Source organism: Budorcas taxicolor, chromosome 7 (genome assembly GCF_023091745.1).
Source record: "Budorcas taxicolor isolate Tak-1 chromosome 7, Takin1.1, whole genome shotgun sequence".
Classification (NCBI taxonomy): domain Eukaryota; kingdom Metazoa; phylum Chordata; class Mammalia; order Artiodactyla; family Bovidae; genus Budorcas; species Budorcas taxicolor.
Window position 1 is genome coordinate 106,374,150 of NC_068916.1, and position 24,013 is coordinate 106,398,162.

The window sequence follows — 24,013 nt, forward strand, 5'->3', positions numbered from 1 at the left end:
TTTCTCATTTGGACAGGAAAAGTTAACACATCCCTCAATATGTAAAAGGGAATATAATTGCAGTAGGAATACGATCTCACTTCTATCCCTGTTAGTCACTGAAAATAAGCTGGAAAATATAAATCAGAGCCAGGGACCACCATCTCTCATCAGTAGAGCAATGAGATTTGGTATTAATATATAAGCAGCAGTTAAAGGAAGTCACTGTACAATATGTAACATTCCAGATTCCACACAAGCGCAATGTACGGTAATTAAAACCCACCTGCTCGTCCAAACTGGAGAGCACTGGCTCCCTCGATTACAAGAACAGCGAGCAGGGTTTCAGAGCGTGTTCACCAAAGTGCACAGAACTGATGCAAACGAAAAGCAGCAAGAGCACCATGCAATCACCCAGAAGTCACCTGGCTGTGTCACAGGAAGCACTGCCAAGTACTCCATGAAGGCAGGGAACACAAAGGTTCTGCTAACTGTCCTTCCCCAAATGTGCAGTCATGGCAAGTGTCTGACAAACACCTGGCCAGTGAATAAATGATAAATAAACAAAAACATACTCTGGCATATTCTCTCACCAATTCTTGGATCACACAACACTTACTTCTTCTAATGTTCATCAGACATGAAAGAAATACATGAATACTGCTTCTCTACAGGGTTCACTTGGGATAGAAAAGTTATATTTTTATTCACATGACAATGGGCAACTTAATCTCTCATGCCTTGATTTCCTCATTTGAAAAAAATGGGAACAATTAATAGTGCCTACCTCACAGGGTTGTTAGAAACTTTCTATGTGCAGCGCACTTAAAACAGTGGCTAGCAGAGTCAACGCCCTATGTAAGTGTTAGTGGTTTCTGTTTATTCTGAAATGATATGCAGGGAGGTTTTTAGAATCTTATGGCTATTCACTCGTCTTATTAGCCTCTCACCACCTCCAAGAGGCAGAGACCATTTCTTATTCAACTATGTCTTGCCAATACTAAGTTCAGTGCCTGGCACACAATCAGTGGTCAAAAAAGGAGGGAGGGAATACACATTACACTGAATTAAACATTAATATTATAATACTACAATGTTCCCATCGAGATCTGAAAAAGCAGTCATCTAGACACATTATGATTCAGAACACGAATTTCCTACACAATAAATCCAAATGTGACAAGCATCTCCCTTTAACACTTGATATTACCCAATTAAGGGACAGTTACAATGAAAGGGCTTAACAATGTTTCCTTTTTGCCAGGGTCCAGCATAGTCAACCTCTATTCCTTTATATCCCTCCTTACCATTTATTCATCAATTCAAAAACCAAACTCTCCATCCTTTAAATGTATTATTGTGACATCAATGGCAAGGAAGGCAGATATGAAGGTTCAACTGACAATCAAGTATTAGGAAACGGGCTAAGATGTCAACAATGCAGGACGTTAAAATATTTTTAAAAATCTGTGCTGAAGATCTGGAAAATGTCTTTAGCATTACAAGCACGCTGTGTGCAAAATAATATGTTAAAATTCTAAGGAAGTATGGATCTGTTTTATTTATAAATTTAATATTTTCCTCCTAACTGCCATAATTCACCCTGAAATATTTCTCCCTTTGGTTTCAGAAAAATAAAGTCTCAGTTGATACCTTGATGCAACATGCTGGATCATCAATAATCTGGCAATAAACTATTTTTCTCTGGCAATAAACCAAATATCTCTTCTAACATTTGTAAGCAGTAAGTGATAGTTAAGAATGAGCTTTCCCCTGAGTACCTGGAAATAAGACTGTCCTCTACATTAAACTATAAAAGTGATCCGTATAGAAAAAATAAGCAAAGATAACGGTCAAAACAGCTCCCAGGCCAAAGCAAGAATTTGACATCACATCATCACAATGACATCCACAGAAAGTTATAATTCAGATAAAAGGGTGACCATGTAATTTATCACCCAACAATGACATTAAGCCAGACACAAACCAAGACTGTGCTGCACCAATTTTGACATAACCTTCACTCTAAACCACAAGAGGAGTTGGGAAAAAAGAATACAAAACAGGAGAGCAAATTTTGGTGTCGCCCTTCTAAGTACTGTAAACTTTGGCACTGCGCTTCCTGTTTCAGGAATATGCCAGTCTTTTGGCATTTAATGACATTTGTGTCCATGTCTGTTCTTACGGCGCAGTTTTGTGCTGCTATTTAACTTGATTACAAAACTTTTCATTCGTTTCTGTCTTGCTTCTTTGGGTATATGGTGGGTCTTTTTGATCACTGGGATACTTGTGTCTCAAACCCCACATTCCAGCACTGTGCACCGTCAACTGCAGGTGGAAATCAAAAGCTCACTGACTGACGCAATAATAACAAGCACTATGGCACGCATGCTCTCAGTAGTTCAGGATGTGCCAGGACCTGTCCTAAGCGCTTTACATGCTCAACCACATTTAAGTCAGACAGAAACAGGCTGGAGTAGGCATCACTGCAATCTTCATTTACAGACAGGAGAACAAGACAGAGGGAGGCTACACAACTTACCCCGTGACAAATGCAGGAAGTGGCAGCGTCAGGAATCAGAGCCAGACTGCGGCTCCAGATATAACTGCTATGCTGTACTGTCTCATAGTGGAAAACACACGTGCTTAAATAATTTATCTAATTATAATTCACCAGGACTGGAAAAGGTCAGTTTTCCTTCCAATCCCAAAGAAAGGCAATGCCAAAGAACGCTCAAACTACTGCACTACTGACTCATCTCACACACTGGCAAAGTACTGCTCAATATTCTCCAAGCCAGGCTTCATTAGTACATAAACTGAGAACTTCCAGATGTTCAAGCTGGATATTGAAAAGGTAGAGGAACCAGAGATAAAATTGCCAATATCCGTTGGATCATCGAAAAAGCAAGAGAATTCCAGAAAAACATCTACTTCTGCTTTATTGACTATGCCAAAGCCTTTGACTGTGTGGATCACAAGAAACTGTGGAAAATTCTTAAACAGACAGGAATACCAGACCACCTGACCTGCCTCCTGAGAAATCTGTATGCAGGGCAAGAAGCAACAGTTAGAACTGGACATGGAACAACAGACTGGTTCCAAATAGGAAAAGGAGTATGTCAAGGCTGTATACTGTCACCCTGCTTATTTAACTTATATGCAGAGTACATCATGAGAAACGCTGGGCTGGAAGAAGCACAAGGTGGAATCAAGATTGCCGGGAGAAATATCAATCACCTCAGATATGCAGATGACACCACCCTTATGGCAGAAAGTGAAGAAAAAATGCAGAGCCTCTTGAAAGTGAAAGAGGAGGGTGAAAAAGTTGGCTTAAAGCTCAACATTCAGAAAACTAAGATCATGGCATCCAGTCCCACCACTTCATGGCAAACAGATGGGGAAACAATGGAAAGAGTGATAGATTTTATTTTTATGGGCTCCAAAATCACTGCAGATGGTGATTGCAGCCATGAAATTCAAAGGCGCCTGCTCCTTGGAAGAAAAGTTATGACCAACCTAGACAGCATATTAAGAAGCAGAGACATTACTTTGCCAACAAAGGTTTGTCTAGTCAAAGCTACGTTTTTTCCAGTAGTCATGTATGGATGTGAGAATTGGACCATAAAGAAAGCAGAGTACTGAAGAAGTGATGCTTTTGAACTGTGGTGTTGAAGAAGACTCTTGAGAGTCCTTTGGACTGCAAGGAGATCCATTCAGTCCATCCTAAAGGAGATCAATCCTGAGTGTTCATTAGAAGGACTGATGCTGAAGCTGAAACTCAAATATTTTGGCCACCTGATGCAAAGAACTGACTCACTGAAAAAGCCCTTGATACTAGGAAAGACAGAAGGCAGGAGGAGAAGGGAATAACAGAGGATGAGATGGTTGGATGCCATCACCGACGCAATGGACATGAGTTTGAGCAAGCTCTAGAAGTTGGTGATGGACAGGGAGGCCTGGTGTGCTGCAGTCCATGGGGTAGCAGAGTCGGACATAACTGAGTGACTGAACTAAAGCTGAAATAATTTATTATAAGTTTTCAGTTATGAAATATTGAGGTTATTTTTAAATGCACCAAAGTAGGTGATGATTACATCCAGAGTTGGCACAGGTATGGAGAAACAGATATTCTTTTCCAGGGACACAGTTATATATTGATATACTCTATGGGGAATGAGAAAGATACGTAAAAGTTTATATGTATATTTATCCTTATATGCACAAATTCCATTTCAAGATTTTAACCCTAAGTAGACAAAAATTAAAAGCATACAAAGACATAGGTATAAGAATATTCATATTAGAAATTATTAGTATGTCTATCAATAAGAGATTAGTTAAGTACAATATGTTAAACCCTATCATAAATTCATATGAAATGGTGACACAGATCTGTATTTATCAAAATACAAGTAAATCCATAGTATATTGTTGACATAAATACAGAGAGCAAAATAGCAAACACAACATAATTCTAGAAAGAGGCGGTGGGAGGACACGGTCACATGTGCGTATCTAAAAATACAGTCACCAAAATGTCAACAATGGAAGGATTTCGATAGTGAGATTTTAGGTAGTCTCCACTTTAAAAAAGAAAAATAACTAAAACCCTCCTTGTGTATGTGTTGTTATTTTTACAAAGGGGCATCAGAGAAATACAAGAGCACGCAATGTAAGAGATACTCCCGCTCCATTCTAGGCCATGAAAGAAAACAAGCGTTGATGGCAAGTAAGTGGCTACAATGGAAGGTGAGGGACAAGCTCAGAGCGGAACCAAGTGGCCTGAGCACCCGGGGAGCCAGTTCCCGGCCCACCCTCAGCACACGCACGCCGCGCAGACCTGGCCAAGCCACGGGTGAGCCTGGGGCCTCAGCTTCCAAACTGCAAAACAAGAGCCCCGGGAGGCATCCTCAGAAGCCTTCTGAACCCCAAGGCTCTGTGGTTAAAATCTGCAGAAGAGCAGGGGGCAACATGGTAACTCCTCACTCCCTTGCCAGTCACGGTGGATTACTCTATAGTCTCTCAGTACACATTAGTCCGTTTGTACAAGACATGAAATACCAAAGGCCAGAAAATGAGAACAGCAACGGAAGCGCATACACACACGCAGGCACTCGTTACTGGCAATACGACTGTTCCTCAGAGAGTAGGGCAGAACACTCACCTAAGGATGGAGCCCACGGGAGACCCCTCACTATCCCAGTAAAAGCTCATTCCCAGAGCTGACAGTGCTCTTGTAACATTTCACTCTTATACAGATGAAAAACTACCATATGATCCAGTTGACATTGTGGTTATTTATATTTCTACTGACAAAATCTCAGGAAAAGAGTCAAGTGAGACCTTGATGTTGCATTTCACAGTTACTCAGATATATCAATAATCAAATCTGGAGAGCTGCCAATAAAAATAGAATAAACATCATTAGCATTTTAATAAACCTGCAAGCCAGAGGGCTGGAAAAACAGAGCAAGACAGAGCAAAGGGAAATGAGCGTGTTGAGTGCCTTCCCTCTAGCGGTTTGCCCCTGGCAGTCCGCCGTGTCCTCCCCACGGCACTCCTGCAAAACACAAGCTCCAGGGAGATGTTGCTGTATTTTTAAACCTCTCATAGAGCTGCCCCAGCCCTACAGTTCCGGGGATATGTTGTAGTCTTTTTTTATTTTTAACTGAGAATAAATAACCTGACTTTTAAAATACTTTTGGAAAGTGCTGATCTTTTAGTTATAAGCAGCATCTTGAATGTCAGATAGCCAGAATGTGATTTAATATGTTAACCAAATAGATTCAGATGAAAGATGAAGGAAAACGTGGTAAGAAGACGGGAGGAAGAAAAGAAAAGAGTATGCATGCATATGCAACAGATGAAGTGCCGACAGAGCACAGGCAGGCGGCTGGGCTAGAGCCTCTGAAGCCACACCCAATCAGATCCGAGGGCCCATGGAGTATACCGAACGAAGAATTATACATGGACACGCAAAGTGAACAGTGAGTTTCCTTAACTTTCAGTCATTATGGTTCCTTAACTGAAACAGAAATTAGAGTTTGAGAGCCCTGCTTCCTGAGATATTTTGAATTTCATTTATCTCATTATTCCATGATGCATGTGTGAGTATGTGTATATGTATAGAAAATCTTAAAATATATTTTTTTAAAGTATAATATTAAAATAAATTTGGATGCAAACTGCGAGTGAAAAACATTCACAGAGGTAAAGTAGCTATGTATTAAGGTGTTTTATTTTATGGTAAAAAAAAAAACTCCATTTATGAATCTGAAAACACTTCACCCATTTAATCTGAAAATAGAGGTGCTTACGAAAATATACAAAAATGAATGTACACTAAATGCCTTATTTTCTTCAGATAATTATGAACACTGCAGTGTCACCACACCATAAGCAATAAGTAACCTTCAAGAATCTGCTAGTGTCTTTAAAACGTTTGATTTAAGACCTTTGCTGTCAATTTGCAGGGAACCATAAGGCTACAATGGTGATAAAGCATCGATGATGGATGATACCACCCCAGCCACCATTCTAATAATGAACTAATGATTCATACTCAAGGTGCTTTTGAAACATGATTAAGCCTCCAAACATTTCACTATGGTAGGTTCTCATTACCCCAGTCTTATAAAAGAGAACTTAAATAAGCTTTTTCTTTTTTTACAAAAGAGAACTTAAATAAGTTTACCAAGGTTATACAGTGAATGACAATGATAAAGTCTGGAGCAACAATAACAACAACTCCCATTGTCCTCCACGAGCCCTATTCATTAGTACTGCAGAGAAGACTTCCAGAGAAATGTATTTCATTGTTCTGCATCTAACTGACCTTCTCTGGTAGCCACTGGCAAGTGTTTGCCAAAATGTCACTGCCCAAAAAACTCCTTACAATGCCATGTATTATAAAATGAATATGTCAAGAATCAGATGAAAATGTCATCAGTGACACTGACAATAAAAGAAAATATTCTACAGACTTCAGGAATGGAAGAAGACCTAAGTTAGTGGGGAAAACTTACTGAGAGAATGTCACCAATGACTACATTAACAGAAAAGTAAAAGAGATCACAGCTCTAAGTAAGGGAAGAAGACACAAATTAAAGGGGGCACAGTTCCTGGGAATCAAATGCTCTGTGATGGATTCGAAAGGGTAGAAGACTCTGTCCACAGGGGCTTCTGGGAAAGCTACAGCATCTCATTTAGGTATCCTCTCATTATTCCTGGTGGAGACAGAGGTAACATGCCTAAGCACCTGTGAGAGCTCTTCAGTGCTGAATCCCAAAGTCATTGGGTTTCTTCTTTGCATGCCGAAATGAATGACATAATTTGTGAATGTCAAAAGCAGTCACATCAAATTAGATAGAAATTAAATTTGAACAAAAATTTCCACCACATAGCCTTTAAAATATAAAGTCAAAAGCTGTCAATTTTCCTACTCCAAAGTCTTTGGAAGTTAAGTTTCACTTGTACAAATACTTAAAATCAAACAACCCAGCTCGGTGTGTCTACTCTTTTGAAATTAAAAGAAGTAATTTCACTTTTAAAAGAATTACTTTTACACTGAGTATTGATTTTAAATGGACTTAGCTTGCAAATGCGATTCTCAAAATAAATGATCGCAGCTTGATACTGATGATTAGAATACATTTTGGGTATATTCTGGAATTTTCACCTGTATATGATTAGCACTTTTAAATAACAGCTTTACTAGAACTTTCAAAATAACCTGCATATTTTTGATTACCTTCCTGAGGATGAACTGCACTGAAGATTAACTACAGTCCAGGTTTAAACCTAGAAGTTTTGTTCCACCTAAATGCTTACGGGACACTATTCTCCCAACAGTGAAATGAAATCAATGCCAATTTAATACTAAAAACATGGAGAGCACTTGTTAGGATTTCCTGCTACCTTGAATTACTTACTATTCCATGGTCTCCCCCATGTGCACACCCAAGCTCATCAGTGTGGATCACCACAAACTCTCAGTTCTCTTACCTGAGAACAGTGTGCACTCCACAACCTATCCAGAGGACTGAAATGTAAGACGCAACTATCAGTGGCAAGCCACTAAAGATGAGTGTGGCCACGCAAACGAAGCAACAGAAAGATACTGTCGAGGGAAACGCAGACACAGAGCAGCAGGAGTGAAAAGTTATGCTGGCCTTGTCTCTTTTAAAACAGCTACACTTTCAAAACAGGATGCCAGCATCAAGGAGCCGCAGTGGCCGTGTGGATGTCTAAACACCTCTCGGGGCCTGCCCGGGGATACTTCACACTTCTCCCCTCTAACAAGCGTCACTGTTACATGTTACATTTGTACTTGGAGACAACTGCCAAAGCCATCACCAAAAAGGAAAAAACAAAAAACAAAAACAAAGCTCCTCTATAACCTAATAATGCTGTCTTCGTACTGGGAATAAATTTGTAAAAGAAAAATCTTGGAAACAAGAAGAAAATGGACAACTTATAAAGCTACAAATCATTAAACATTTGTAATTCCAATAAGAACACAGTATGCAAAATATTAACTGTATGATAAGTAATATATATTTCTTTGAAGATACTTATCCAACAAATAAATCTGCAGGAAAAAAATGTTACAGAAAACTCTCCTATTTTGTTTCATTTTTTAAATTCCTTACTAAGTTTAATGATGAAAGCCAGGGCATTGTCATGACATATTTTGTTGTCCCTTTTCCAAACAAATTGCTGCCGCAAGGATATCATGTTTCTTCCAGATTTCTCTCCCCTTGCCTTCACTCAGTTTTGTTAATTCAGCGAGGTTAACATATTGTCACACTAAAACTGCATCCATGAACCTCTCTCATAAACCACCACTCTGTTAGAGAAGTCAGTTTGCGCCTCTTTAACTCTTCAATTACATTTATAAAGCATTTTTAAAGGTGAAGTCTACACTCCTTACATGAGCTTGACTATTTCGACTGACTTATTTTGATTTGCTCTATTTCTTGACTAGTATGAACAGTTCATTTTCTTTTTTTTTTTGACCTTGAACACTAGCTCATGCTCACTAGGTTTATTTGTATTGCCATCTAATCAATCAACACACATTTACTAAACTTCTGGTTAGAAACCCAGGACTACAGAAAAGACAAAAGTCCCAGGCACAGTTTTAATTCCTATGCGGTTATCAATGTCACATTCTAAGAAATTTACAATCCGTCTGAGTATAAATTAAAACTAAAAGAAAAAAATTCAACCTACTCTCTCTCTCCAAATGTGAGATTCTCCAGGTATATATTCACACAAAATATTCATCTCTGTGTGTGTGTGTAACACAACATAACATCAAAATACTAAAACATATTGGTAACTTGCTAATGAAAAAAAAAAAAAAGATTAATCAAAACCAAAAATAAGAACCGAGTTTAAATTCAAGTTAAAAGGAAAACAAATGGAAACTGTATTTCCCAAATGAAACCACTTCTCAAAATACCATAATAAATCACGGAGGGAAATGTTTCCAGGCTTTATTTAACAGGCAGTAAAACCTGGAGGCAGGCTTGATTAGTGTGCTGCTATAGCAAATGGTAAGATGAGCTATGGTATACATATCAAAACCACCTACCAGTCTTAACTAGTTTATTGAGGCATGGTCTTTAAGGTGATAGTTAAAATTAAAAGTGTTTAAAACATGAAAAGACTCTCACTTCTATTTGTGGAATTTTTTGTGGTATTTTTGTCATAGGTGTTAGTACCATTATTGACACTATGCCATAGAAGTTATGTCCTTACAAGACTTATTATTAAAAAACACAGATGTTAAAGACAAACATAACAGTGATTAAGTTTCAGCCATAATTCTTCTAAGACGTGGACTCCTTTCCAGTTCTCCCTAACTTGACAATAGGGTAGAAAAGGTTCTGTTCTGAATAATATGAAACACGGAAAACTGTCTTAAATATATCTAAAATCAAGCCCTTTACTTATGTACTTTTAAGTTTGTATCCACACTATACCTTTCAGAAGACCTGTCTTTTTCCCCTTGCATTTTTTTAGGTGAATAATCAAAATTAAACAGTAACACTAGAAACTTCAAATGGATGTTATTTTATTGTAATTTTATTTAATCAATGATATTTATTTTATTACAATGCAATTTAGCTAGCACTTACATTCAACAGAGTCTACTGGTAAGTTTAACTGCTTATTGCAACTAAATGTATTATAAAACTCAGAATAAGCTTTCGCGGGAAGTTTGGTAGATGGGACTGAGGTCAGGGAGATCTCCATTCAGCCCTGACTGTGCTTGCTAGTTGGGATTGTCCGCAAGATCCTTTACCCTTCTGAGTCTTTTCTATTTTAACCTCATCTATAAAGTAGAGTGTAATGATTCCCATAGGGCTTCCCCCGGTGGCTCAGATCCTTTGGAGAAGGGCATGGAACCCACTCCAGTATTCTTGCCTGGAGAATCCCATGGACAGAGAAGCCTGGTGGCCTACAGTCCATAGGGGTCGCAAAGAGTCAGACACAACTGAACTGACTTAGCACGCACGCATGCAATGATACCTTTGTCACAGAGTTGATGTGATAATTAAATAGGGTAATGAATAAAACACTCTTGGCAACTTACTATAAAATTTCAACATAGATCAGGTACAAAATCACTGTCTGAGTAAGAAACCACACCAAAACTTCATAGCTTAACAAAAACCGCCCTTATCTGCTCATGGGTCCCTAGACCAACAATTTGGACTGGGCTCAGCGGCGCAGTCCTGCTGGTTTTATTCACAGGGCTGCAGGAATCCAAAGTTTTGCGTGAGGCTGGATGGTCTGACCCGGCATCACGGACACGTCTGACAGATGACCCTGGCTAGACCTCTATCTCCAGGTGATCTCCCGTTCGCAGAGAGACAACTCTGGGCTTCTTCAGGCGGGGCAGCTTCCAGAAAGGCAAGAACAAAAGTTGCAAGCCCTCTTGAAGCCAAACTTTGGAAGCCCTCCCACAAAATTTCCACTGCATTCTCTTGGTTAGAGCAAGTCACAAAGCCAGGGCAGGTGCCAGGGCTAGGGAAAGACGCCCTCTTGATGTAAGGATAGCTACATCTTAATGCACACAGGCCTGCACACAGCGGTGGGTGAAGTGTGTGGCTATAGTCTACAATCTTCTAAAGCCTGCAAAATAGCGACAAACTTTTATAACACCTATGCCATCTTTCAACTATAAATAACTGCAGAATTCATGTCTTAAAACCAAAAAGAAGAAAAATCTAGCTTGAGTTTCCCCCAATCTAGAGAACACTGTTCTGTTGCTTCAATGACAGACTTAAAAGAAGACCAACATCCAGACCTAGTGACTGATACCATCCTTTAGATTTCTTTGTTTTTCTGTGTTCTAAGAGTCCTCCACATTTTTCTATTTAATCTAGTCAGTATATTTATTTTCATCTGATTTGATATTTCAACCTTCAGCATGTAGCTTTCTAGTCAAACAATTCACAACAAATAGAATCACCAAAAAATCTGGATCAATATGCTGCACTTCAAGAAACTATGACATTTTATTTTAAAAAGTAAAGAAAAACATATCATTGTAAAAAGTAAATATCCTTTTGTTCTTCTCCATAAAAATGATCACTAGAGAAAAATTATTTTGTGGTATAGTTCATCAGCAAGGCTTTAGAGATCTAGTCATACAGATTTAAGCAGAAATAAAGAACGAGATTTTTATAGCCACTAACAAGCAAAAAGTAGAATGCCAAAGCAAAACTTGAAATACAATTTATTGTATCAAATCTAATTTTAATGACTATCTCTCTAAATTTTTGTCACAGTTACAGAAAGTCACTAAATGATAAATGCTACCAAAACTTCCTTTAACATGACTGTCTCTAAAAGATTGATTTCAAGAGCCACAGTCCTTAATACAATACAATACAATCTGCTTTGGGTAATTTCATGGGGCAGGATATGCCACTAAACATACTGCGTGATAAGAACTGCTCCTTAAGGAAGGAGAGAAATGAAGGAAATAGCTACTTGCTGTTTGACAATATGGTGAACAGAGAAGCGGTTTGGGGAATGGTTAATTTCCTAAACTTGACATTTTTTTTAGCTGAGGTTCAGTTACAACATGGCTTCATAAAGAAACAATTGGAAACTCAAGTCGTTTTCAATTTTAGACAAATTGGTGCTGCCAAAATACTCAATAAAGGAAAACTTTAAAAACAGAGGGATGTCTAATCTGGTTTTTAAGACATTCAAAAATCCTGATTAGGTTATGAGAAGCCGTACAAGAAGCCAAACACACACCTGTCTAGAGAAAATGCCACCAGCCAGCGCCGTCTTTGGTGTTTAGGGACATTCCTCCTATGTGAACAAGCCTCCTTAGTGGGCATTACTGAAACTAGATAATTCGACTCGATAACTACAGATTAAAGATAACGCTGCGCTACCATTCGGGAAAGATAATCCACTCAATTTATTCTTAAAGGGAATCTTGTGTGTCTAACATATTCCCCTTTTGCTCTAATTATCTCAAAGTCCTACATGAGTGACAGATCTGCTATATAGGCTCATATGGAATAGTTACCATTTTTGAAAAATAGTGGCAATTCTAACACTCTTTCGTTATATTGCTTACTAATCTTAATTGCCATGATTTCAAAAGACAGTTCCAGAGTGCATCTTGAACAAACAGAAAAGCAATTAACCTAAATTAATTGCTTTGCTGATGCGATTTGCAGGAGGGATGCCTAGTGGTTTTCAACTCCTGCCAGTGCTTTCACAAGTTGATGTTCTGATGATTTTTTAGCCTATTTTTGCACCAGAGCAATTAACCAGATAATTGTTCTAATGTGAACCTGCTCTTAATCAGTATGCTTAGGTTCATACTAACAATTAACCAAATATTAAACATACACTTCAACAGCAGCACTTAAAAGTGCTATAAGGAAGAATTAAGAAAAAAGTTTTCTCATACAGCCATACTCTTCTCACCAAGAAACAGAAAAAAATGCCGTATCTGTGTCCTCTGCCTCTTTTCAATTAATACAAGATATCATTACATATGAAGAGCAAAGTTTCTGGGTCTTCATTTAAAAGTACTCCAAAGATTCCATTCAAAAGACAGAAGCCAACGATTCAACATTCTAAACCTACGAGGAGGGCACGCAACCCCCTCCGGTATTCTTGCCTGGAGAAGCCCCGCGGAGAGAGGAGCCCGCGAAGAGCCGGCCCTGACTGAGAGACTAAGCACGGAGCACACTGTCCGGGACGCGGAGCTGCCGCTGTCAGACAGAAAGGCTGCGATGCCGAAAGCGAGCCCTATCCGAACCCAGACAGGACAGCAGCCCTCACTTTAGTAAGTACCAATTTAGCTCAGAAATAAATAAAGCCCGGGGAAAAGAGGACATGCGGACCAATCGCCTGGATTTTAACCAGAGCTCAAGCCAAACTTAAAAACAAACTTACACATCCTGCAGAAGCAGCATTTCTAATTCATTCCCTCAACACACAGGTATTAAGGTACTTCTCTGAGCTGGGCTCTACGCGAGGTGCCTGGGGCTGAGGTTGGGGCACAGGGCTATAGACAAACAGGCAGGTTCCCCTTCCAAGCAGAGAGTCATAAGCAAAACACCACACAGCCACACAATGTCGCCTGCCGCCAGTCGACCAACGTGCTATGGATTCAGCCGACAGTGACGTGATACCGCACTCATTACAACCACCATTATTATTTCCTCTTTTCCTTAACAGTAGAGGAATTCGCACTCATTTTAAGGCAAATTATTGGCAGTGCAACTATAACTGTTAATGAAACAAGTCTCATTAACTTCTGAACTTCAGTAAGCAAGGAGTTATTTTATGCTACCTTAAATACTTTATCAGTTGAGGAGTGATATACATAAAACCTTTCCATCTTCATGAGGCAAAAAGGCTCAAGCTGAAAGTACTGTGTCATTCTGTAGGTCGCCCTGTCTTCTTCTTTAATTTCTAAAAGGGCCATCATTCAGAAAATGGCCCAGGCACAAACATGTCAAGTCTGCCATTTTTAATTATAACCAGTCAAGTTCCAGCAATTTTTCCTCTGGTTAAACATGTGTGTACCTATCTTCTAAGATATTTCTTTACGCCACTGTTCATAAAATATTTTAGGCTGAAGCAAAATCTCTTGCACAAAATTAATAACTAATCACAGGAGATATTTATCATCTCAAGCCTTTTACAAGGAAATTGTCAGATTTAATCACCTTTCTCATATTTTCACTATTTACTGGGCTTCATTTATCATACACTTTAAAATTTTGACAACAGTGAGTTATTTTAATTACCATTTCTGGTTGGGGATTAAGAATAAGACAACTCCTTAGGGAAGGGGAGGCAGGGCAGGAAGTCATATATTTGTCTGAACAGTCAATAAACTATTATCATTTTCATCAATAGATGAAGATTTTGTTCAATGTTGGCAACTTTAAAATGGGTTTGAGGTTAGGAAGCCTCCCAATGCACAGCAGTGCATTCTTCATCATATAAATTGTGTCCATCCTTTCCCATAATTTGATCAGGAATTCTGATTTCATAACATATAAAACATGATTTTTAATCCCACAAACTAACTGCTTAATATATACATTCACTCATCTTTATATTGCCTTAAAAACACAGAATCAGTAACAATATTTAAATAGCACACCCAGGAATACCAATAATATGATACTATAAAAGCTCTTATTATTACTTACAAAAATGTTTACTTATACTTTATCATCGCTCACTAGGAACCAAAGACAAAGTGGAAATTTAAAATTACCATTGTATGTTGGAACTGTCATAAAAATTGACATTATTCCACAAGACAAAATAATGCGAACATGGACAATCAATAAGACAAACTCGTCCACGTCAAATCCAGCTTCCATCTCTTCAGAACTGGAGTTAAATATCAAACCTGGCTGACACAGATAAGATACAGATGACCTCATACAGATTTTCCTTTCAAGTAACTGTACTAGGTTAAATGCTTCAGTGCTATATATTAATTAATATTTCCTGTAAGTGATATTCAATAACTAGAATTACTCAAAAAACCAGTATCAGAACTGATATCCAGTATCACTACATACCAAACAATGAAAAAGTACCTTTAATTTGAATTTCATCTGAGGATAAAAGCACACATCATTTCATCAGAGAAACTTTCTGTTCTATAGAAAAATATCATCAGCTATTTGAAAAATCACATATACAGATTAGTTATGGCAGTTATTTTTTTACCAAAGGTATTGAAACATTCAATGAAGTTAACTTCCTTCTTTTTAACTCAGTAATACTTACTCAAAGTATATAGCACCTAGTATTCTCCTTTATGAGAAGGCAATGGCAACCCACTCCAGTACTCTTGCCTGGAAAATCCCATGGACGGAGGAGCCTGGAAGGCTGCAGTCCATAGGATCACTGAGGGTCGGACACGACTGAGCGACTTCACTTTCACTTTTCACTTTGATGCATTGGAGAAGGAAATGGCAACCCACTCCAGTGTTCCTGCCTGGAGAATCCCAGGGACGGGGGAGCCTGGTGGGCTACCATCTATGGGGTCACACAGAGTCGGACACGACTCAAGTGACTTAGCAGCATTCTCCTTTACTCTGCAATGATTAATTTATTACAACTGCCAGAGAGCATCTGCAGAAGCTAAAATATTTGTAAAAATAAATATGCATCATCACATGCTTAAATATCTATTCTAAATTCATCTTGAAATTCTTTTTGGTATCAAATATGAGCCAGATGTGATATTAGCCATAAAAATGAGCAATACTTTCTACTTTTCCTCAATAAAGTTAGGAAGAAATTAAGAGCATTTGTAAATGGCATTGTTGGGGAAAAAAATGTTTTTGTTACAAAATTTAGATGTTTTTAAAATCTATAGGTCTTAGTCAAACAAAGCTAGTGGAGGTGATGGAATTCCAGTGGAGCTATTTCAAATCCTAAAAGATAAGATTTGCCAATTTGATCTCTTGTTCCTCTGTCTTTTCTAAATCCAGCATGTACATATGAACGTTCTTGTACTGTTGGATCACAGAAAAAGCAACAGAGTTCCAGAAAAACCTCTGCTTCACTGACTACACTAAAGCCTTTCACTGTGTGGATCACAACTATGGAAAATTCTTCAAAAGATGGAAATACTAGACCACCTGACCCGCCTCCTGAGAAATCTGTATGCAGGTTAAGAAGCAACAGTTAGAACCAGACATGGAACAACAGACTGGTTCCAAATCAGGAAAGGAGTATGTCAGCTGTATATTGTCACCCTGCTCATTTAACTTATATGCAGAGTACATCATAAGAAATGCCAGGCTGGATGAATCACAAACTGGAATCAAGATTTCCAGGAGAAAAATCAATAACCTCAGAGAAGCAAATGACACCACCATTATGGCAGAACTTGAAGAGGAACTAAAGAGCTTCTTGATGAAGGTGAAAGAGGAGGGTGAAAAAGCTGGCTTAAAACTCAACATTCAGAAAACTACCATCATGCCATCTGGATCCATCACTTCATGTCAAGTAAATGGGGAAACAATGGAAACTGTGACTTTATTTTCTTGGGCTCCAAAATCATTGCGGATGGTGACTGTACTCATGAAATTAAAAGACGCTTGCTCCTTAGAGAAAAGCTATGTCAAACCTAGAGAGCGTGTTAACAAGCAGAGACATCACTTGCCAACACAGGTCTGTATATTCAAAACTATGGCTTTTCCAGTAGTCATGTATGGTGTGAGAGTTGGAACATAAAGAAGGCTGAGCACATCAGAACTGATGCTTTCAAACTGTCATGCTAGAGAAGACTCTTTGAGAGTCCCTTGACAACAAGGAGATCAAGTCAGTCAATCCTAAAGGAAATCAACCCTGAATATTCATTGGAAGCTGAAAATCCAATCCTTTGGCCACCTGATGCGAAGAGCCGACTCGGTGGAAAACACCCTGAGTTCCGATGAGGGCAGGAGGAGAAGGGGTGACAGAGGATGAAGCGGTTGGATGGCATCACCGACTCAACGAACATGAGTTTGAGCAAACGCTGGGAGATGGTGATGGACAGGGAGGCCTGGCAGGCTGCCATGAATGGGCACAAAGAGAAGGATGTGACTGCAAGACTGAACCACAACCGGTCTTATCCGAAACTCTCACTTCTCAGATACCCCATAAGGAAAAGAAAAGGGAAGACTCTACTGACGTTCAGGAAGACCAAGCATAGTCTGAGGGTAGGGTGACCACAAAAGTTGCCATCCAAAGCTGGACATGCAGATCGCAGAAGGGGCGGCAGCGGCACAGACAGGAACCTGACGACACCCCAAATCCACAGGGAAGGGCTGAGACTGGCCTGAGCAAAGCAGGACACAGGGCAGGAGGCCTGGGGCAGGCAGTGCACCCCTCGCGGTCAGAGCTGGGGCTCTGGAGGCGGAAAAGTGGGCTCCGAGGCTGTGTCCACCAGTTAGGAGGTGAGAGTGGTCTAATCTTCCTGGACTCTAATCCCTTCATCTAAATGAAGCTAGTATCTTCCTCAGGGTGGCAGAGATTAAATGAAACACAGGGTGTAAACACTTTGGACAGACTGTAATAAACGGTAGCTATTACTACCTTTTATTATTAACATTGGTTCAAAAACAAAGGAGAGAAAATATTATAGCCTTCAGTCTCAGCAGCACCACAGAAAACAAGCGTGCTTTTAAAGAGAGTGCCTAATGGATAGGACACCAGAGGCTCCATTTTCAAAGATGGCCAGGGGGCCTGAGGTCTTGTCAGGTGGCACCGCTAGTAAAGAACCCACTTGCCAACGCACGAGACATAAGAGGCGTGGGTTAGATCCCTGGGTCGGGAAGATCCCCTGGAGGAGAGCATGGCAACCCTCTCCAGTATTCCCTCCTGGAGAATCCCATGGACAGGGGAGACTGGCAGGCTGCAGTCCATGGAGTCACAAAGAGTCGGACGCGACTGAGGTGACTTCGCACACACGCATGCACAGGGGACTGGAAGAACACGTACCCCAGCATCATTCTATTCTTCTAGGGATGGCCTTACAAATAACTGTGACTATAAAAGAGAGGGTCAAAACTAAGCCAGCTTCAAACAAGTGTCACCAGCTCAGAAACGCTCCATTCTGTCCCTGCAATTCTCCCGGAAGTCAGTAAAAGACAGTTATTCATTTTTAAAAATCTGATACATACAGAACATACTCAAAACTATGCAGTAAAATTATAGAGAAACAAATAAAATTCAGTTTTAGTAAAAGTCCACCCAACCAGCCCGGCCACTTTCTTAGGCACCAAAGGCATGCAGACAGGCTCCTCCGCAGTCTCTGCAAGCAGGAGAGCCCGGCTCCAAGCACCACCGCGGAGCTGCTTCAATGGGCAGCACTATTTTTACTGCCTCTCTATTTCCAAGTTTTCGTGCTTTTATAGAGAAAACTGCTCAAACTTCACACTCAGTACTCCAAGGTGAAAAGTATTTCTCTCCTCCAGACCACTTAACTTTAATAGAAAACAAAACATCCTCCAACTCAAATTCAACTATGCCTGCTGGATTTTAATGGATAGGTTTGTCCCCCGCTTGGGCAATCGTTAAACCTCTGTCTCTAGGAGAATTAAGTAATATTAGGGGATTGAAATGAAATAAAATTCTAAGTCCACTGTGACATGACATTCACAGGAAGATGGTAGATTATCCATCCAGCCCTCGAACACTTATAAAAACAATATATAGCATATGTTCACAAAACAATTCTTGGAAATAAAACACAATGGGCACTCAGCAAATATTTTATATCGCCAACACCTGCTCAAATCCTCTCTGAACTTTATTTCTAAATGTCATCGTTTTTTATTGAATCAACGGAAATTTGAAAGAAGAAACAGAATAAACATCCAGAGAAGATCAAGGGAGTTAGAAAAATCTTTATAGAAAGCCTCATTGGGTTCTACATGAGCCAGGGTGCTGCCAGTCTCCCTGAAAGGGGCGGTGGAGTAATCTGTCACTCTGCGACTTCAATCTCAGAGTGCCTAAAAGACTAAAAAGGGCTCTGTGCGGAAAAAGAAAAAGAGAAGAAAAAAAAGAAGTCTTAAGGCTTTTCTAAGTTTTATAAACAAAGGAATCATGAATCAAATATTAAGCACTGCAAATAAATTCACTTTGAATCACAGACTTAAAGTTGGAGGTAGTTTAGTATACTAATTCAACTGTTATTCAGGAAACTGTTCGTAACACTCCTGTCTGAACTGTAAGTGGGAATGAGTTCTCTATTTTGGAAGGCAGTCAATGAAAACCAAGGTTTTAACTTATTTTAAGCTGAATTCTGTCCCCCTGTGTAACTTCAACCTGTTGGCCAAAGTTCCGAGGTCTGAGATAAGAAGGAACTAATTTAGGTAAACAAATTAACTCTCCATTATCTGTTAATATATTTTATCAGACTCAATTTAAAAAGAACTATTTGATTTAAAACAAGAAATCTTTACCTAAAAATCTTTATATTCTGAATTTCAATAAGGGAGAATTCAATTCGTAGACTAGGTGGGTACAGGTGGATATTATAAAATAGATCGTGCTGGGTGGGAATAATGAAGAAATTGAAGAATGACCGACGAGAAAAGCCCATTACTCATCCTGGAAAGATCGCTGACAAGAGAAAATGTGGGTCCAGTGTTGCTAGATCTGCACCTTTCCCAAAAGAAGGCCCAAATTCAGATTTTTACGTGAGCGACCCAATTTTTTAAAGTTGGCAACTTACTCAATTTTTTAACTATTGTACGGGCCAAACAAAACAGCTTTGTGGACTGGACTCAACTCTGGCTCGCCAATTTGCAATTTCAAAATGTTGTTATTTAAAAGTCTATTTAATGAGAAAACATTTATAGTTACTATTCTAAACACTAGTACATATAAAGAGAAACAGTAACATATTGCAAATGTTATTTTATACTTAAAAGAAACTGGTCACAACAATCTTAGATTTAAAACTTCTCAAATTTTAGGATGTTCACTGATGCAACAGCCCCCTTTACATAAATATAAGACTCACGCAGCAAATTAACTCCTTAAAGAAAGTGTCCTATCTGTGTTCAACAGAGTCAATACATTCAATTTTGTTTTAAGCTGCAAATTCAAAGAATAAGTCTAAGTCATGCAGCTTCTGGACTCTATACGAAACATAAAAAGAAAAGAAACAGTGAAGACCAAATTGAATGTGAAATAGCAAAACAATTATATCAAATACAAGTAAACGTTCCAACAAACTTCCAGTCAGAAAGAGTACAGGAGAAATAATAACCAGATGTTTAATTTAAATCATCAATAGAAATAGTCAGTGTCCTCTTTTTATAAAACACTTGGATTTTATTTGTATTCAAAAGCAATGGTAAATGTCAAATGACTACTAGACCATCCTTCTGAATACAAGAAAATATCATGTTTAACTCTCTAAATACAAAAAGTGCTTTTTAAAAAACAAAGATAAAGAACAGCATGTCTTAGTCACACAGATCAAGAACCACAAAATGCTAAAAGGTTCCGTGCGCTTAACAGTAAAGACCTTAAGTTACTAAATATTTTAAAATTTTGAACTTTGAAAATATTTATTGTCAAAATCTTTTAAAATCCAGGATAAATCTTATATCTAAAGATCTGAGAAGAGTATCAAACTTAATCTTCATGTGAAGAATTCATTATTAAAGCTAGCAGCATTAAACATAGATCCTTTTCATAGGCATTATGAAAAGGTATAGGTATAAAATAGTATCTAAAGGTTCTACTATAACTTTATTATGAAAGAAAATAATGAGATTTTTTTTTAAACTAAGAATGTTACGTATAAATGTCAATTGTGTCTGAATTCCAACTATGAAATGGAAATTGACTCATTAGCCATTTGCTTTTTCTTGTTTGTCCCCATCCAATTTTTACTGCAGTAAAGATGGAAAAAACACATCCAATCAGAAAAGCCAAAGAAAAATTAAACAAACGGGCTAAATTTAATAGGAATAGTATGACCTTTAGCAGAACAAAAGATGTTGAAAGGATTAAATGAGAACACGTGTAAAGTGCCTATCAATTACCTGGATGATAAAGGTTACTGTCCTTCCTTCTGTCCTTACAAGGCTCACTATTATCTCACTCATTAAGTCTTATGTCACCTAAAGAGGAAAACCTTTGGGATCAGCAGGAACTCAGTGTCCCACAGTCTGAGGCACAGCACCAAGTATTTAGTAGGGGGTTAATAAATGCTTTCTGATTTACTAGAGGATAATAATAATGAACAAATGTAAAACAGACACTAATTGATAGGCTAAATGCATTAGTGCATTCTAGTGTCCTCCATGGGAAAGGTTACTAACCCATCCCGGCTAAGTGCTGAAATTATAATTAAGCCTGATGGGAAGTCCTAGATTTATACCAATATAATTACAAATATTACTTAGCTTAGTGATAGAGTATGGCAAGAACAATGAGCTGACTAATTTAGATGACACTGCAAAGTGGGTTTTAATGTTTGAAACTCCTATTACAGTACACAGGATAAGTGCAAGTGGTGTAATTAAAACCTAAAAGAGTCTGATCTTTAAAACTCTACCGCTCAACCTCATTAAAATGCATGTTTTCTCAATTAATTCAAACTTTTCCATTAAAAACATAAAAATACCCTTTCATTCCTTGCAAATAATTCTCTACAGTACAGCATTTAGGATCAAACACCAAATAATCATTCTAGTTAAACAGGAAAAAAAAAAAACCAACTGAAATATTATGGAAAGGGATTTGAGCAGATGGAACCTAACAAAGGGAAGGAAAGGCAAGGTGAAGGCTGCTCTTTTTTTTTCATGTGTAAATACCCAGTTATGACTACATAAGCATTTGAAGCACCAGAAGATGAGAAATCCTTGAGTATCTTTGTGTAAATGATACAAATCTAAGCAAAAGCAAAACCTGTTTACTGAGCAGATAACCCTTATGATGCTATATGGACTGCATCTCACTCACCTCTGGAGGCTCCAAGTACTGAGTCTTTTCCATTGTTTTCATATCCATTTTGTGGCAGTTTTCACCTTTCAATCTGAAGCATTACTAAGACGTTTACCTGAATATTAAGCTAATACTAAACACCTGAAACCACGGAATGATGTTCTTCATGTACTTCTTTTTATCAGTTGTTACGGAAAACATTTAAAAGATTATTTTAAAACTTGTCACATAACTGATCATGGGGAAGAATGTAGATTATAAAAAAGAATTTAATTTTTTAAATGTTCATCAATTTTCTTCAGATTTTGATACACCTCACACAGTGACTATTACTCAGAAACGATAAAAACCCTTTATAAATGAAGACCATGGACCAATTCTGGATTAGTAAATTCTTCAAGAAAAATGTTACTAAGAGCCAAGTCAAGTGCTATCACACATAATGTAAAGGCTAATGCTGGTAATTTATAGGAATGCCACTAGAATTTGCCATTCTTGGGGAAAATGGAGTCTACATGATTTTACTGTTAAAAGGATAAAGGGAAATTAAAAGTGAAAGGGGGAAATGTCTTAAATTTAAAGCATTATCTGACAAACTTTATAAATCACTGCACTATTTTACAAAAAACATTTAAATCTAAATAGGTTCTAATTTTAGCTGAAATAGGGCTTTCTATTTTGAAAGCAATATATTTTTGGTGGCCTTTTTTAAAACTTATTTATTCTTGAAAAGCTACTAAGCAAGAACCTTATCACATGCCTGTATTTAAGAACCCACCTAAACTAATCAGCAGTAGGACCCCCTGGTGGCTCAGATGGTAAAGCATCCATCTGCAATGCAGGAGACCTGGGTTCCATTCCTGGGTCCTGAAGATCTCCTGGAGGAGGGCGTGGCAACCCACCCAGTATTCTTGCCTGAAGAATCCCATGGACAGAGGAGCCCAGCGGGCTACAGTCCATGATGTGACAAAGAGTCGGAGAAGCACCAAGTAAGTACAGAATAGTGGTACTCTGCAGTTGCGTTCATTACAAAGAAGTCTATTTTCAAGGGTTCTTGTATTTTTTTTTCCCTCATGCAATATTTCAGAGAAAAACTGACCTATCCATTATCACTGTTTATTTTTAAAACATTTTTAAATGCTTATTTTTAAAACAATTTACACATCTTTACACTACTTATTAAACTATCCATCACATGACTTTAACATTCAAAACAAATTCTATTTATACAGAAAACAAACTGTCATCCTAGAGAAAAGATCTGAATGCATAATGTTTGAAATAGTTTCTCAGAACCATTTTCCTTGATAAATGAACAGTAAAATCAACCACAAAAAGTTGCAAAAATATTAAAGTGACAAATAAACAATATGTCTTGGATGAGTGACAAAGAGAAGATTCAATAGGCTTCTGTTGTTATAACTGTTTAGGAAACATGAATCTTAGCACTTAAACGTTGCTGCAAATATAAGCAAGTGTGAGTCACTCAGTAGTGTCCAACTGTTTGCAACCCCATGGACTGTAGTCCACCAGACTCCTCTGTCCATGGAGTTCTCCAGGCAAGAATACTAGAGTGGGGAGCCATTTCCTACTCCAGGGGATCTTCCACACCCAGGGATCGAATCTGGGTCTTCTCTTTCAGGCAGATTCTTTAAAGTCCGAGCCATTAGGGAAGCCCAAAACTGGATGGGTTAAAAGTATACTTCTAAATGTTTTTCAAAACTTAAACATATCTATTTTAAAAGTCATGGCTATATCACATTTTCTTTAGACGTGCCTTATTATAATGATAATCAGTGCTTGGTACGCAGAACACATGCTTCCCTTTGAAAAAGTGTTTTTAAGATGTTAAGATGGTTACCTGTCATTTATAATCCAGTTCAGGCAGAGATTGAGAGAGCTAAGATTTTTGCACCTCTTGACAATTTCCATCACGGTTTCATTATCCAGTTCAGTGATATGACGTAGGTCCAAGCTGGAAAGGTTTCTTAGCTAATGAGATAAATAAAATGAAAGAGGAGAAAGATAAATACTACATCCTCAAAAACTATTA

At 38.3% G+C, this 24,013-nt stretch overlaps 1 protein-coding gene across 1 annotated transcript in view; it reads right to left on the reverse strand.

Annotated features, from left to right (window-relative positions):
- FBXL17 (F-box and leucine rich repeat protein 17) overlaps window positions 1-24,013 on the reverse strand; it is a 517,327-nt gene that overhangs the window by 314,804 nt on the left and 178,510 nt on the right. Inside the window, exon 6 of the mRNA XM_052642856.1 lies at window positions 23,822-23,952. Coding sequence (XP_052498816.1) covers window positions 23,822-23,952 — 131 coding nt within the window. The remainder of the gene's footprint in view (window positions 1-23,821; window positions 23,953-24,013) is intronic.